The 15593-nt window shown below is 42.4% G+C and overlaps 1 protein-coding gene across 2 annotated transcripts in view; it reads right to left on the reverse strand.

Annotated features, from left to right (window-relative positions):
* The window catches only part of PARD3B (par-3 family cell polarity regulator beta), a 1069130-nt gene that overhangs the window by 60292 nt on the left and 993245 nt on the right, over positions 1-15593 (reverse strand). For both annotated transcript variants that reach the window (XM_082629936.1, XM_082629937.1), the window contains exon 22: positions 14658-14737. In XM_082629936.1, coding sequence (XP_082486062.1) covers positions 14658-14737 — 80 coding nt within the window. The remainder of the gene's footprint in view (positions 1-14657; positions 14738-15593) is intronic.

Consider the following 15593-nt stretch of genomic DNA (forward strand, 5'->3'; position numbering starts at 1 on the left):
ACCTCCCAATTCATACTCATGATCTTCCCCCCGCAACCTAGACCTCTCCCAGCATTTCCTCTCTGGGGGAAGGGTACCCTCACCCACGCCACTGTGTGTGGATTCACTCATGACACCTGGCTTTACTTCCCCTCCACAGCTCCACGTGTAACCAACCCATCACCAGGCACCCACCATCTTCTCCCGTCTCCACTAGCATCACTACTACGATCTCTTGCCTGAACAACAGCAATGACCTTTGACCTGGTTTGCCTTCACTCCAGCCTCCCTTCAATCTATTCTCCACAGATTTGAAACACAAGTCTGACCATGTCATTCTCCTGCTAAAACTCATAATGGTTTCTAATTAGTGTTTGAATAAATCTAAACATCCTTAACTTAACCACCCATGGTCTGACTTCTCTTGATTTTCTCCCGCAGTCTCTGTTCCAGCCTCGTGGGTTTCCTTCAGTCTCTCTGTTCACCATGTTCTCTCCTACCCAAGGCCTCAGCATGTGTTTTTCATCTGTCTGGAATATTTATTTCTCCTCTCTAAACTCCTTCAGATCATAGCTCAAAGCTTACTCCCTCCCTTGATTTGGTCCAATTTCTCATTATATTTTCTTGAATCACTTATCTCTCCTTTTTCACAATGGGCAGAGCTGCAATTTTTTATGATTTCTTTGTGATTGTACAATTACTATCTCCTCCACTGAATTAAAAGCTCCACGGTACAGGGACTGTATCCTACAGCCCTTATATCTTCAAGGCCTACAGAGTATATTGAACTTAGTAGGTAGCCAGTAAATAGTTGTTGAATGAAGGAATAAGGAAGGGTGGGTGACTTTCCTAGCTCATCTGTTTAGGCTAATACAGTTGCACAGTTAGCTCTGAACAGTTCAGAACTGATCTGTGTTTTTTAAAAAAATCAGATATGAAAAGAGTCACCAGAAAAAGGTCAAATTGAAGAATTCAAATTGTCGACAAGGTAGAAACATAAGTGACTTGTCTATAACCAACACACAGAAGGCAGCCATCACATTATCTTGGCCACGTTACATGCAGAACATCAGGAAATTACTCATATAAAACATTGGCTAGAAGCTCTGTCTTATACATGGACCTGATTTTGAAGCTGGAAAAAAACCGTAAAAGGGCGTTGCACAGTCCAGAACATGTAGCATAAATTGTCAAAGCACCAGCATATCAGTGGAAAGTGACCAAGCATAAACTCCAATCCCGGTTTTGTAGGACTGTTTCCAGGAGAAAAACTTCATCGTGGCAAACTCCTTCTCAAAATAGCTCAGTGGGCTCATTTTCTGTCTTAAACCTCTGCTGCAACAATTTCAACTCTTTCCAGTACCTTGCAAAACCCAGGCTGTCACACACTCTCATTTCTGGAAATGGGTCTGCATTTGCCTCAGATACATGCAAGCAATTAGTGGGCAGAAACCTTATCTGAGCAGTCACCACCCTGTCTTCGTTTTCAAGCAGTGGTCAAGTTCAAAGGCTACTAATGATGCCCCAGAACATATTGTTGGTGGCGAGTAGCCACTGAGAATTGCCAGGCTCCTACCTATTTAACACGTGATTCTGTCTTCAACTGTAAGCGTCAGTTCTGCTGACTGTCGAGTGGTACAACCTTCTGTTGGCATAAGCCCCAATCACTTCAATCTAGGCTTAATTAAAGACTTGGAATATAAGGAAGAACACATAATGAATGCTGCTCTTTTTGTACCAACCATTCCCACATTTGTGCCACAAATGTTTGCCTTTGCTAGAAATAATGGAGCTGGACCAAGGTGTTTCCCAGCATTCTGACTGAGGTCATGGGGCCTGTGTCACATAAAATCCAGGGCACAGATGGGCTTCTGTGGCACCTCCATGGCAATCAACTGCCAAAGCTCTCTTCTTCGGACTTGAAGCAGCAGAGTCAATAGAAGCCATCCCTCCATGGTTATCTGGCATTTGTATCTCACCATGTCCCCTGAGGATCTGCGGGAAAGAAGCAACAATACTTTCCTGGCTATAAAAATTGCTGAAGTGGAAACAGCTAGTGTCTCTTTTTAAACACTAGCATGACAAAGAGACAGTCTTTAAAAAAGAGCACGGTTTAAAAGATATTTCAGCTGGAAGGAGGTGGGTGTTTATTATGCTAAAGGGGAACTCTGCGGTTCATGGATCCTGTTCTTAGTCATTCTGAAGCCTATTAGGGGTTGGTTCATTTTCATGTCCCACAGTTATATACTGTGGTGATTTAGGGTGGGGTCAGCACAGCGAGGGTGGCCTTAGTAGAGGATGATCACTGAATGCTTCTCTCCTGCCTGTTTACAGCCAGCCTAGCACAAGACAACTTGATTCATGGAGATCCTGTAGGTTTCAGAGGTAGAAAGAGCTGCACTGAATCCAAAATCTGCTACATATTCTGTGTGCAACTCTGGCCATACCACTTTGCATCTCTGAGCCTCAGTTTCTTCATCCATAAAATAGGGATAATACTATTTATTTCAGGATTGCTACAAGAAATAAATGAACTCAAACATTTAAAGAGCCCACTAGAATTCTTGAAGCATAATGAATACTTAAGAAATATTGGTTCCACCCCATGCCCCGTCACAAGTGTTTCTGCGGAAGGGCAGTGCAGAGTGCAATCTGGGGGCTGGGGACCTGGTCTACGCACTTGGGGTTTGTAGCCTTTGTACATGCACAACCCTAGGCTGAGCTGTTTACATCCTTATTTACGTTCCCAATAGGAACAGAATTATTGTTGTAAGGAAAATGTGGCCATCTTGTTTTTACTTAGGGAAAACTTATCACCGTGATATAAGAATGAAAATGATATGCTTCAAAAGTATTTTTCTTTTTTTCTCATAAATTCCCTACTATTTGTCTCATTGTATTTTATTATGATTTTTTTAACCCTTGAAGGGTTCAACATTTTTCATTTTTTAGAGCCCTAAAAGACAATGAACATGGGTGAATTTTTAATGTGACCTTAGATATCTTCCTTCCCATGAACTCATGCTACTCATGAAAAAAGCTGAGGTATTCCAACCTCTGCCTAACTTGTCCGTGTTAGAGGTGTGGTAAAGCAAAGTAAAAAAGACCTTGGAAACCAGAAAGAACTGAGTTTGAATTCTGATTCCATTCTGACTCTGCCACTTCAAGGATGGATTTTTTAAATTTAAAAAAGTGAGCATCTTAACGACTACAACCCAGTTGGATGGCAAGGATAAAATGAGACCATGCATGTAAAATACACAGCACATGGTAGGTGTTCGGTATAGTTTATGACACTCCCCTTACTTCCTTTGCCTTAATTGCTCTTAGTTTGATTTTCTTTTCAAATACAATTGGCTAGTTTAGGAATAAACATGACATCTTGGAAACAATTTAGGTGCAGAATTTGGTACATAAAAATAGAAACTAAATGCATGTGTTCATGCATTTGGGGGGTACTTTTTTTCTTTAAACATCTTTATTGGAGTATAATTGCTTTACAATGGTCTGTTAGTTTCTGCTGTATAACAAAGTGAATCAGCTATACATAAACATATATCTCCATATCTCCTCCCTCTTGCATCTCCCTCCCACTCTCCCTATCCCACCCCTCTAGGTGGACACAAATCACAGAGCTGATCTCCCTGTGCTATGTGGCTGCTTCCCACTAGCTATCTATTTTACATTTGGTAGTGTATATATGTCCATGCCACTCTCTCACTTCATCCCAGCTTCCCCTTCCCCCTCCCCGTGTCCTCAAGTCCATTCTCTACGCCTGCATCTTTATTCTTGTCCTGCCCCTAGGTTCTTCAGAACCATTTTTTTTTTAAGATTCCATATATATGTGTTAGCATACGGTATTTATTTTTCTCTTTCTGACTTACATCACTCTGTATGACAGACTCTAGGTCCATCCGCCTCACTACAAATAACTCAATTTTGTTTCTTTTTATGGCTGAGTAATATTCCATTGTATATATGTACCACATCTTCTTTATCCATTCATCTGTTGATGGACACTTAGGTTGCTTCCATGTCCTGGCTATTGTAAATAGAGCTGCAATGAACATTGTGGTACATGACTCCTTTTGAATTATGGTTTTCTTAGGGTATATGCCCAGTAGTGGGATTGCTGGGTCGTATGGTAGTTCTACATTTAGTTTTTTAAGGAACCTCCATACTGTTCTCCATAGTGGCTGTATCAACTTACATTCCTACCAACAGTGCAGGAGGGTTCCCTTTTCTCCACACCCTCTCCAGCATTTATTGTTTGTAGATTTTTTGATGATGGCCATTCTGACCAGTGTGAGGTGATACCTCATTGTAGTTTTGATTTGCATTTCTCTAATGATTGGTGATGTTGAGCATTCTTTCACGTGTTTGTTGGCAATCTGTATATCTTCTTTGGAGAAATGTCAATTTACGTCTTCCGCCCATTTTTGGATTGAGTTGTTTGTTTTTTTGATATTGAGCTGCATGAGCTGTTCATATATTTTGGAGATTAATCCTTTGTCAGTTGCTTCATTTGCAAATATTTTCTCCCATTCAGAGGGTTGTCTTTTTGTCTTGTTTGTAGTTTCCTTTGCTTTACAAAAGCTTTTAAGTTTCATTAGGTCCCATTTGTTTATTTTTGTTTTTATTTCCATTTCTCTAGGAGGTGGGTCAAAAAGGATCTTACTGTGATGTATGTCATAGAGTGTTCTGCCTCTGTTTTCCTCTAAGAGTTTGATGGTGTCTGGCCTTACATTTACGCCTTTAATCCATTTTGAGTTTATTTTTGTGTGTGGTGTTAGGGAGTGTTCTAATTTCATTCTTTTACATGTAGATGTCCAGTTTTCCCAGCACCGCTTACTGAAGAGGCTGTCCATTCTCCCCTGTATATTCTTGGGGAGGCCCTCATTTTTTATCCAAGATCCCTGCATGTTTTGGTGATGTCATGTCACTTCAAATAATCATAAAGCACAGGCCTCACAAATACATACAAATCAGATATTACAATGAATTAATATACTTGGTTTATTCAGAGTGTCTATGCCTGCAGTCGGTTGACGCCAGGACAAAACCTGTATACAGCAAACCCAGGAACTTGGGCCAAGAGGCAGTAGCAAATGGCTGGAGAGATGTAGAAGGTGGGGAGGTAGGTGCAGAGGGAGAATGGTACATCATGCATAACAGCTTGGCGCAGTCAAGAAACTCACCACAGTAATTCCAGTGCGCAGAACTTTTGGAGGTAGATGGTAGAATGACCATACAATAGGCAAATATCAAGAATGACCAAAGAATATGAGAAATTAGAGATAAAGAAACACTCTAAGTAGCTTCCTATGTACAAAATAACCTTCTTTTCTTTCCTTTTGGCTGGAGAATTGGGAAATAAATGCTAAAACTTTAAAAGCTATGTGCAGGAGGGAAAACACGGATGTCAGCTTACCAATCCTAACGTGTTTCAAGTTCAAGGTAATGCCAGATTTATCACTCTATTTGAAATAGCAAGCACATCTTCTTCTTCTTCTTCTAAAAAGAGTGCTTAACAAATATCTAACAGTTTAGGAATTTCTATGGAAAATGAGGGAAAAGTAAAAATCTATGGAATTTAATACATGTGGTCCATCAAGATTCATTTAAAACATGCAAATAAAAACTACAATGAGGTACCATCTCACACCAGTCAGAATGGCCATCATTAAAAAGTCTACAAATAACAAATACTGGAGAGGGTGTGGAGAAAAGGGAACCCTCCTACACTGTTGGTGGAAACGTAAGTTGGTGCAGCCACTATGGAAAACAGTATGGAGGTTCCTTAAAAAACTAAAAATAGAATTACCACATAATCCAGCAATCCCACTCCTGGGCATATTTCCAGACAAAACTCTAATTCAAAAAGATACATGTACTCCTATGTTCATAACAGCACTATTCACAATAGCCAAGACATGGAAGCAACCTAAATACCCATCGACAGATGAATGGATAAAGAAGATGTCATATGTATATACTATGAAATACTACTCAGCCATAAAAAAGAATGAAATAATGCCATTTGCAGCAACATGGACGCAACTAGAGATTGTTATACGAAGTGGGGTAAGTCAGAAAGAAAAAGACAAATACCATATGATATCACTTATATGTGGAATATAAATATGCCACAAATGAACCTATTTACAAAACAGAAACAGACTCACAGGCATAGAGAACAGACTTGTGGTTGCCAACGGGGCATGGTTGGGGGGAGGGATGGACTGGGAACTCGGGGTTAGTAGATGCAAACTATTACATATAGAATGAATAAACAACAATGTCCTACTGTAGAGCACAGGGAACTCTATTCAGTACTCTGGGATAAACCATAATGGAAAAGAATATAAAAAAGAATGTATAACTGAGTTACTTTGCTGTACGGCAGAAATTAACCCAACGTCATAATTCAACCATACTTCAATAGAAAAAGGATTCATTTAAAACAATTCTGGGGACATCAGTACTGTAACGGGTCCAAACTTGTTTTAAATCACTAACATTCTAACTAAACTCATAATGGAGGCCTTCGACTGAATAATTAATATCAAATATTCCAACTGGCATCAAGGATATATTGGCTATGAGGAAATGATAAAAAGTTTGATTAAAATGGACTTTTATCCGAGGAACTAAGTGACATAAAAATGATACGGCAGTAGCATTAACCCCCTGATCTCAGCTGTTTGGCATCTTCAGGCTGTATTACATGCTAGGGCTTTTTGCATTTTTCAGGAAGTTGGAGTTGACATCTTGAGAGACATCTTAATCTCACCAAGAATTAAATTGCTGCTAATTCATCATTTTGTCCTCTGCGTTAAGAGTGCGGTGGTAGAGGGGCCAGTCAAATAGGCAGCTTACTCTACAGGGCAGGGGTAGTAGAGACTAGATTTTCAGGGACTGAGGAGAAAGGATGAGAAATTTGAATCTGGTGGGTTCAAAGAGCTCCATTGATTTTCAAAAGCATTAAACTCTGTCACATGCAGATGTGGGAGATGCGTTAAAGACAAGTTCCTCAGCCCATCTTAGCTCGCCTGCAAAGTCAGAGCAGCAGTCATAGACAGGGATGCTGAGAGGTAGCTTTTCACTGCAAGAAGGGGCTGTTCCAATAAAGTTGTGCCACAAGGAAGGTGTTGGGGAGACCGGTCTTGATTTGTTGGATCTAGATGAAATGCGACAGGGCTCCATCTAGAGACTTGCTGAGAGAAAGTACTAGCTGTAATGGCCTCAAACCCTGGATGAACATTCGACCAGCTGCCAGGGCTGTGGCGAGCAGTACATATATTTTCATGAAACATCTTATTTGACAAACTGGCCTTGTGGCAGAGAGACGTACTTGATTAGGCAACATGGTGACTTTGTCAACTTCTACAGATCCACGTGGCCAAACCTCCACCCGCACCGGACACACGCTCACACATATATACACCTGCTGACTGCTCAAGTTTTCACTGAACTCACTGAATCACGACCTCCGTTAGCTTCAGCAATGACCCGGACTGTGCCATTGGTGGAGAGCTCTGCAGAACTCGAATGTTACTGCCATCTGCTTAGCAAGGGCTAGAAAACAAGGCAGGGTCGGCAAAGGAAAATTCAATAGCTGTGAGCAGAGCAGAAGATAACTGGAGATGAGAACGAGAAATCAGAGAGGGAGAGTGTCCTTAAGCAGTGAGGTAAACGACTCTGTGGATAATGTAACCTAGTGGGCGCTGTGCATGTTGCTGGCTTCAAAGTTAGCCGTGCACTTGGGATGGGAGTCTTCCTGGGGCTGGGCAACGGCATAGACAGACGAGAAACCCAAAACCCACAAAGTGAACTAACTGAAACATTAAAGGGGAAGTATGCTCTTAACGGCGTGTTCTTCTGATCTGGACACGGTCCTAACCAGCACCAAAACGCTGGGAACACACTTAGAAAGCGAGTTTATTCTGGGTTCCTAGGAAGCAAGCAGAAGCTGTGAGCTCCTTCTAGAGTTGCTCTTTCTACCCCAAATCAGTTCTAGTATGTTGCTTCTCATTACACAGCCATGCTCTAGCTGCTTGAGCTGTTCAGAGAGACGTTTCTTCCCCATCAAGTAACTCATGGAATCCGGGTGAGAGCACCATCAGGACCAGAAGCCACATCTGGCCTGAGCAGGCCTCTGTCCTGCATGAGTCTCGGGAAAGTGAGTCTCTCTCCTCGGGAGTGCTAATGCAGATTTCCACCAGAAAATTTATCGCCATTCTTTTTCTTCTGGGTAGATATTAATCTTAATCTCAAAGAACCAAAGTACCAATTTGCAGATACCGCTTTTTCAACTCTCAGGAGTGTTCTAACAAAACAGGATTCCCTTCTTAGTAGGCAAAGTCTATTGCTTAATGTTCATCTAGCAATTACACATTAAACTGTTCATATTTCAAGGGAAGGACCCCAGGGAATGGGAAAAGAATTGATTTTATGACAGCATGGCAGAAACAGTTGAAAGGCATTACCAAGCCTGTCTGTTAGTAATGTTCTGTGTTGTATACAAAGATGAATAAAATATGGTCCCTGTCCTCGAAGGCACTTACACTTTAGTGAGAGTGAGAAGCAGGTCAGCAAATAAGACGAGGGCACGGGATAATCACAGAGCGTGGATGTGACTCTGAGCTGGATGACCTGAGCCCCAGAAGTTAATTGTACAAACTTGCAGCCAGACTGCCTGGGTTCAAATCCTAACTCTGCCACTTCCAGCTGTTGAACTTGGGCAATTTCACTTAATCTCTCTCTGCCTGTGTCCTTGCCTATGAAATGAGGATAATAATAGGGTTGGTGTTGAGTCATAGGATTGCTGTGAGCATTAAGTCCGTCAGTGGATACAAAGCAATTAGAAGAGTGCCTGGTACATGCTAAGTGCTCAACAGGAGTTAACTATTTGGAAGTCTGGGCTTTACTGATTCCAGGGAAAAGGGACATTCTCATGGGAAAATCAATACTCTTCCTGGAAAATAGTGCCCTAAAATAAATGGTCAAAAAATCTTGGGAGGAATTGTTTCCTACAACTTACTTATACAAAAACAAATCTATTCTCATCTTTGTACCCATATATTAAAAACTTACTGTATACATGGTCCTAGGTTGGGTCCTGTTGATAGGTGTAAAAAATGATGCATATAAAACAATATCCTTTCTTCCAAGGGATTTATAATCCAATAGTGGTGGAAAGTGGCAGCAAAGAATCAATATCTAATTCAAGGTGTTTTCAATGGCTCTGGTAAAGTGCTAAATCAATGTTATGGAAGATGAAAGAAGGAAGAGCTAAAGAAAGATGGCAGAGGGCTTGGGTTGTGGCATGGGGGCTTTGTGGTCTCTTGGAGGTAGAAGGATGGGTACGTCAAGCAGCAGCTGTAACTGGAGTCACAATAAGAGTGAGATAGGAAGGTTCATTTTGGATTCATCATCGTAGTGATGAGAACTGAACCTATAAGAATAGAGGAGGCAGCTCAGAGAGAATCCACATAAAGAAAAGGGCTGGAAAGAATAGAGACGTGTGTGTATAACTGAGTTGCTTTGCTGTGCACCTGAAACTAACCCAACATTGTACATCAGCTCTACTCCAGTATAAAATAAAAATTAGGAAAAAAAAAAGAAAGAAAAGGGCTGGAAAGAATAGATCCATGTATATGTATGACTGAATCGCTTTGCTGTGCACCTGAAACTAACCCAACATTGTACATCAACGCTACTCCAGTATAAAATAAAAATTAAAAAAGAAAGAAAGAAAGAAAGAAAAGGGCTGGAAGCAGAGTCCACTGGAAGCATCAGTGACATGTTCAGAAGCCTGGGGCAAGAGGCAAGAGCTCAGTGGGTGGTGTGGAAATAGAGCCACTTTTTCCAAAAACAGGAAAATGGGAATCGGAGGAGGAAGGAGGGTTAAGGGAAGACCTTTGTTTTCTCTGATGGACTAAAGTCAAGCTCAGGGGCGGGTAGTCCTGCCACCTGAGCCCTGCTCAGCTATGAGTCACTACAGCTGTAGGCTCAGTCAGCACTGTCCAGTCCTGAGACAACAGGAGTATTTTCGCAGTATCTCAGGACTTGCCCGCACTGGTCCAGAGAGTGTTGCTGCCTCACCACATCTGTCCTAGGAGCAAGAACATCACGTCCAGCCTTGCTGGTTAACTCACACTGGGTGGGTCTCCACCACCGGGGAGACACTGGGTCTGCATCTAAGTCTTGTTGGCCAGGGGCCGTAGCCTCTTGCCTAGACCCGAGTTAGCGCCTATATCCCTGATATGGCCTCCCTATTTATAAGAATTGCTGTCTCCCAGCATGTCCACAGCACGGCTTATCATTCAGATCACTTCAGTTTGCTGTGCCCTCTTCCTTGATCTTCCGGACTGCCGGTCCTTCCCTAAGAGTTGGCTAATCCTTCAGCCGCAGTTATGCCCCCTGCATATCTCCATGAGCTGTTGGCGCTCCCCTTCTCCACGCTGAGGAATTCCCAGTGAACTGTGCAGCTGAGCCTATGCATTCACAGTAGTAGGCAGGGTGAGGAAAGCAATTGCCAAGGGCTTAAAGATGCAGCTGAGAGAGGGGTAGTTGACTATGTAGGGTCCCCAAGAAGCCAGTGAGAATGAGCTCTGCTGTATAGGTTTGATTCTTAAAAGAAAGGAATATGTCATCCCCAGAGAGAAAATTAAAAAGAACTAACAATATAAAAAGAATCCTTAAAATATGTCAGGCAGGCTCTTCACTAAGGGTTTTGCTTGTATCCTTCGTATTTAATACTCATACAGGCGCTGTACAGAGTCCCTAATATAATCCCCAATTTGCAGATTAAAGAACTGAGCCTGGACCAGTTGGATCCTTGCCCAAGGTCACCCAGGTGAGAAGTGATGGATGGGGCTGTAATTATGGCCTGACTCCAAGTCCATGCCTTCATGTCTCTCCTTGGGAAGCGTGTGTTAGTGAAGACAGAGCAAGTCTGAATTGTAGGGAGAAGTTGAGGAACTAAGGTTGAATGTCTCAAGGCTGTAAAGGGAAGGAAGTGAGATCACCTCTAGAGATTGGGCTTGGGGGGCTGAGTCATCTTTGCAGAACTTAACGGGAGCAGAAAAGGTTTGGAATGGCCACCGTGGGGATAGTCAAGGGAGTCGACAGCACGACTAAAAGGAATTCTGGACAGCAGCAGGGGCCCAGCTGGGGTTGGATAATGTGAATTTTGTAGTGGAACCAGTGAATGCTTTTATGAGTTTCTCCAGCAACCTTTCAGCACTCACGCATGTAGGACCACAGAAGAGATGTAGAGCCTTTGTGCTCCCTCCTCAGGACTCAACACTTGATTACAAGCCCGGAAGAGCAACATCATGTGCTGATGCACTGAGCCACCTGCAGAGAAGGGATAATGGGATCCCACGGGGCCGGGGGTGGGCCAGGTGGGAATGATGGAGGCTTCCGATGGGAGAGGAGAGAGTTCACTTGCTGAACAGACGGACCTGGAGGAGGCCTGTAAAATCAGAATGGGGCCTGCGAGAATTGAAAGAGGCTGGGAGGCTGAAGTGAAAAAGAAGCTGTTTGCAAAAATATGCACGTTGTTGTTCACACATTAGAGCAGCCCGGGAAACAGCCACTTCCCTGCTCACCCGGGGCGAGGAATAATTTGCGTCAGGCAAGAAGAAGGGGATGCTGATTTTGCTCTCTTTACTACCAGAGAGAAGTGGGGGCTGGATAGGATGCTGAAACACTGGCCCTGGGAAAAGCCTGGTGCTCGCTAACAAGGCTGTAGTACAACCACGCTCCGCTTTCCAAAACAGCACCCTCAGGAGAGAAGGAATAAAGTCGTTTTTCTTCAGAGGCAGAAGATTTAAAATTGCTTAACGATAACACTTAACATCGCTTAGCCCTTAGCCTTAGGCAACCTCATAACTAGCAAGTGCTGGGAATTATCTTTTTCCTGAACTGGCTAGGGTGCTGGCTTTATTTTGTCAGGTGTCATCCAGCCTGGCAGCAGGCTGCACGGCCTGCTTGAAAATGACAGAGTTCCATGAAAGCATAGCAGGGTGTCCCTTGACTGGGGCTCCTCCCCAACTCCATGTGCTGGGGGCCATTTTCTCTCTGTGTTGATGGCTCCAAATTTGGCATATAAATCAACACTGTTGAGTTTGTCTTAAAACTCTTGTGATCCACTTCACAAACAGCATAGGAACCAAATCAGTCCATAGCATATTAAGTCCCCTATAAGGTTGGCCACTGACTTCCTGTAGATAGAATTATTCCTATTTTTAATGAAAAATTTAACTCCATAAATATTTTAAAGCTCCCCACCTCTGTGATTAAGAGGGGATCTGGTGCCTACAGAGATGTGTTCGCCTCACTCCCCTGACACAAGGAACAGTGGAGCTGGGGTGATTCAATTAAGTGGACAGTAAAATCTCTAGGGGCGGGAGAAGACTAGAAAGCCAGGGTAAATGTCACCGGCACACACAAGCCAGTAGCTTGTCCCCTGCCTCGGCATTCTGCATCCTGTTGGGTAAATATGGACCCCCCCTCGATGGATTAGAGCATGTTGGTGGGGATACTTTGTATATCCCCCTTAGATAATTGAGATGGAAACTCAAGTTCAAGCCCCTACATTCAAAAACCAGTGCCAGGGACGTCTCATGCATTTGTCTGAGCCTTATTTATTCTCCATCATGACTCCTTCTTGCCAGGTAGCTAAAAAGGTGTGTTAGCACGTGCAGCTCATCACTTCTACCATTGTGTTACATGTGTGAGTGCACTGTTCGTCAAAACTGTTTTCAGTCTAAGACGCTTCGCTTTTGGCTACAGTTATATTCTCGGGGCTGGCAGGATTTTGTTAATTCATATATTGCGATGATAGCTCCAGAGCCACAAACAGCATCAACGTATTGCCTCTGTCAAAACACTCCCTCCACAGTGTTTAATCCTAAAATAGATGTGTTTAGAGTCAGCCATGGCTGAGCATTTCAGGGCTTATTCATTAAAAGAAATAGGAGTTGGAAATTCAGAGGACTTTATGTTAATCATTACTAATCTAAGCACTGGTTGCACTCTCACAAAAAGTTGTTTTGCTGCCTCCTGTCCTAGATGGTGGGTCCTTGTCTAGGTGTCTAGAGCCACGGCATCCCCAGTCTCCAGATTCTCAGGGCCTGATGCGTAGTAGATGATCAGTAGATACTTGGGGAAGGAATGAATGAGTGAAATTTGTTGAATTTCTCTACTTATAAATGCTATTTCTGTGCTTTTGATTTGTACAAAAAAAAAAAAATCATTTCCGCAGTCTGAGTACAAGTTGGCCAGAAAGACATTAAACTGTTCCCAGTTTTCCTTCTTCTTCCTATCCTAAGAATACAGTACTTTCCATCTGCCTTAACCACAATTTCCATGCACTTCAATACCGAAAGCCAGAAATTTTATATTTAAAATGAATTTTGGAGACTACTTCTATTTTTTAAAATGAAAACAAAATACTAAGCCAGGGAAAAAATAAGGAGAGGAAAGAAATCAAGGATGAGAAAAATAACTATGAGACAACATATAAAACGGGAAAACGGAGATAATTGTACAGGAGCTTTTAAAATATTGTATTTTGGGTGTCCTGCCCAATCAGTGTTCAAAATTGGTTCTCTGCTAGATTTGATATTTTATTACTTTTGAAAATCAACATACTATTTATAAGAGCAAATGGTCACTTGGGCTATGCCTGTTGTAATATTCGGGCTGTTATTTTTGTCATTTCACACGCAGAAATATAGCCAACATGCAACTCAAAACGGTAACCCAGCTCTGAGTTAGCACTTTAACAATTCAGTATGATGATAGAAAAGCTCTACTTAGGGTCCTCCCCACCACCTCCCTCTTTAAAAGCAGATATTCTGTAACATTTTAGTTTTCTGCCTGGCATTAACTTTTCTTTGTTTTTTGTTTTCAAACTCACAAATTCTCACACTCTCAACTCACTCAACTCCCATAGTCACTGCACTGTATGTCATCTTGGAAAGGTTTCCTCTTTGTCATGTGCCATTGATTACAGACTAAAATTATTCTTCATCTCACAGATAAGAGCACAAACCTTTGAGAATTGTATCTCATTTTCAGGGGTGTCTAGTTACAGCATAAGTGGATCCTGTTAGGCCAGAATCACCAAGCGAACTTTCCCACGCAGCTGTCTTTTCCCCACACTGTGTCGGTGCCTCTCAGCAATATTTGCTTATTGCCCAAAGAACACGGTCATGTTCTAAATCAAGCAAAGAACCCCTTTCCAGGTTCATATTTCTCTCCTGCTTTTTAACACCCACATGAAGCTCCAGGGTTAAGGCTGGCATGCCCTTCCTTGTGGGTAATTCCTAGGACAGAGGATTTACTATTTCATTGTCCCTAAGCTGGGTACAGGCTGTTCGATACCATGTTTATAGCAATGGCTTAGGATTTCCATTCAGAATCCAATATTCTTGCTGACATGTTCAATTGCAATGATACACTATTTTCTTCCCTTAAAAAATAACCCACAAGTGTTTCAAGTATTAGCACAGTTGTGAAGATGGCACGAGGGTTGTGGCAGATGCAGTAAGGCAAAATTATAACATACTCCCCATTTCAGAGCCAGATTTCTATTCCATGTGTATTTTCTGAAGACTTTATGTGCGGGTGGGATGGTGAGGGGAGACCCCTCAGTGATCTACCTGGGTAAGGAGGCGTACTGTCTCTCCATCCCCTCAAAGCGGAGGTTGTGTGCGTTCCCATCTGGACCCTTTCCAGACACCTGTGGAGAGAAAAGTAATTAGAGATGAAGATCCATTATGCACCCTGGTTACTGACAATGCATCTCAAAATTGTAATCACTGCACAAACGCTGCTGCTGCCTGCCAAAAATTAACCACGGGAAAGCAGGCAAGAACTCAGCATCGTTATAGGAATTGATGATCGAGCTACAAACATGGCATTTAACGACAAAGTCACTTCTTTCAAAAAAAAGGGTCACTGTCAAACTGACTCCCTCCTGTCACCATGCCAGGGATATTCTGTAGATTGTTAAGAGGGCTTTTTTTTCCTTTCAAAGTGGCTTTAGTTTGCAGAACAGCTTTAGACTGGCAGGAAAATTGAGAAGATAGTACAGAGGGTTCCCATATAGTCTGCACCCAGTTTCCCTATAACTAACATCTCATATTCCTATGGTATATTTCTTACAATTAATAAATCAATATTAATACAGTATTGTTAACTCAAGTTCATAGTTTATTCAGATTTTATCTTTTTTTTTTTTTTTTCTGTTCAGGATCCCATTCAGGACACCATATTACATTTAGTCATCATGTCTCCTTAGGCTCCTCTTGGCTGTGATAAGAGTGTATACTTTCCAGGAAACCTTTCTTTACCACCTGGGATCGGTGGCAAGCAGCTACCTCTTCCACAGCTTCTATGAAGCCCTCTCTGATCACCTGAGCCTCACTGAGCCCGCTCCCTTATAAACAAACACAGAGAAGTGACAAACTATTTTCAATCTAGTGTTGGTCTTTATTGGTTTTTGTCCCTTCCTATGTACTTCCTGTGTTCACCTCTCTTCAGGTCTCTTCCACCAGCCTCTGAGATTCTGATGGGCACTGAGTGACTGGCCCCAG

This window comes from Mesoplodon mirus (assembly GCF_964341445.2).
Source record: "Mesoplodon mirus genome assembly, chromosome: 8".
Taxonomy (NCBI): Eukaryota; Metazoa; Chordata; class Mammalia; order Artiodactyla; family Ziphiidae; genus Mesoplodon; species Mesoplodon mirus.